This window comes from Octopus bimaculoides, chromosome 26, assembly GCF_001194135.2.
Source record: "Octopus bimaculoides isolate UCB-OBI-ISO-001 chromosome 26, ASM119413v2, whole genome shotgun sequence".
Lineage (NCBI taxonomy): Eukaryota > Metazoa > Mollusca > Cephalopoda > Octopoda > Octopodidae > Octopus > Octopus bimaculoides.
In genome coordinates this window covers 10,318,022-10,320,263 of record NC_069006.1, presented here as the reverse complement: position 1 = coordinate 10,320,263, position 2,242 = coordinate 10,318,022, and the positions used below count along the sequence as shown (strand labels likewise).

The window sequence follows — 2,242 nt, the reverse complement described above, 5'->3', positions numbered from 1 at the left end:
TTCTGCTAGCATTATATAAACATACATGTATATATGCATATATATAGATACATATGTATGTATGTACATATATATATACATATATAGATACATATGTATGTACATATATATATATATATATATATATATATATATATATATATACATACCTCAAGTCATATACAATATTATCATTGGAGAAAATTCAAAATCTTACTGCTGTTTCTGAGATATCCCCAAGTATGGGATATTCTGTCATCAGAGACAAATAGGAAGAAAAATAGGGAAAATGAGAATAGCCATCTCCACTACCATCCTGTTATTGAACATTGATATGTTCGCATCTTTTTTCTCTGGATGATTACTATATCAAGATTTTAACCTCCATGGGTCTACACAGGATTGCACCTAAGGACTTATGCTTTTGTTTCTACAACATCAGAAAGTTGAACTATGAACTTTTATGCTTCTTTTTTCCTTTTTTCTTTCATCTCTTTATTCTTTTACTCCCTTCCTCTATGTCGTCGTTTCATTAATATATACCATTCTCATTTTCCATATATTTTTTTCCCCTGTTTGTCTCTGATGACAGAATATCCCATATTCGGGGATATCCCAGAAACAGCTGTAAGATTTTGAATTTCTTCCTATAATAATAATGTATACGACTTGAGATGTTTACTTTGCCTTAATGTTTATTATATACAAATGTACAAGTATGTTTGTGTATATATATATATATATATATATATATATATATATATATATAAACAAGGGCTGTACCCAAAAGTAACCAGAGATGTTCTCTGCAGGACAAGCCCATTGTAGTTCAGGTTTCTGCCACTAGAAGTCACTTGATGTGACCCTCAGGCATTAGTCTACTGACCGCCACTGGCAAGTGAGGTTGTACTGCCATATAGTGCATCTACATGGCAGTTGTACTGCCATGTAGTGTACTGTGCATGCAGTGCACAGACACACACACATCCATTATATATTTGCTTCATGAGATTTTCAATATTCTTTTCTACTCTAGGCACAAGGCCCGAAATTTTGGGGGAGGAGACCAGTCGATTATATCAACCCCAGTACACAACTGGTACTTAATTTATCGACCCCAAAAGGATGGAAGACAAAGTCGACCTCGGCGGAATTTGAACTCAGAACATAAAGACAGAGAAAATACCAGTAAGTATTTCACCTGGTGTGCTAATATGACTGCCAGCTCACTGCATTTGACATTCTCAATATTAAGCCAAAGACTAAATCAGTGTTATACTGCAGTTCACTTTTACATCCTGAATCAATCAAGTGATTGAGCTGTCAAAGCCTTTTGCCACACCCATCTGGCCTTTTCATTTAGCAACAGAGTGATCCCTGGCTCTTCTATACAACCCTTGGCCTAAACTTCCACCTCAGGCACCAGTATCTTTTATCACACCCATGAAGACATCTGCTACTCGGATATGACTTAACACCAATGATGACAATGACGATGGTCTCCCATTCAAGAGGTGAGTGCCACAATCTCAACCCCCTTATATCTAATGGAAGCCACATTAAGTTCCATCCTCGTGAATTCTTAGGGCTCATGACAGACCTAACACTTCCTTTCATATGACCCCAGTCCACTCACCTGTAAATGTGTTCCAGCAACAGCTGGGAAGTGAACCCTGCACTTCCTTTCATATAGCCACAGTCCACTAAGCTGTAAAGGAGTCCCAACAATAGCTGGGAAGTTAACCCCATCACATGTGGGTATCCAGTCCAGAGTAGGGAAATGTTGTAACCCCACTCACTTGTACACCATAGAAACCCAGTTTCCATGGTTTTGGCCTTGTGAATCATAGGGTTTACAAAAGACCAAACCCTAAGTCTGTGTGTGTGTGTGTGTGTCTGAGAAGGTAGTTTATTGAATATCTAAAATGAGGGAAGGGTATGGAATAATGGTGGTAAGGGCATCACAAAATATGACTTACGTTTTCTTGGTGAACTCATAGGCTTTCTTCACTGTTTTAATTATGTTAACGATGTCTTTAAATAGACGTACAAAGGGTGTGGCGATGTCACTTATGCTATGCAAGGGACGAATAATGTCCCACAGCTCTCCAGTCAGTTCCTTCATCAAAAACCATTCATGTCTTCGCTGTAGATTGGATCAGGAATAGAAATAAAGGGAGATACAGATAGATAGATAGATAGATAGATAGATAGATTGAAAAGATAGATAGATAGAGAGAGAGAGAGAGAGAGAGAGAGAGAG

The 2,242-nt window shown here is 37.6% G+C and overlaps 1 protein-coding gene across 1 annotated transcript in view; it reads right to left on the bottom strand.

The window, feature by feature from the left end:
• LOC106878080 (uncharacterized) overlaps positions 1-2,242 on the bottom strand; it is a 161,693-nt gene that overhangs the window by 115,873 nt on the left and 43,578 nt on the right. Inside the window, exon 11 of the mRNA XM_052976903.1 lies at positions 1,959-2,125. Within this exon, the coding sequence (XP_052832863.1) occupies positions 1,959-2,125 (167 nt within the window). The remainder of the gene's footprint in view (positions 1-1,958; positions 2,126-2,242) is intronic.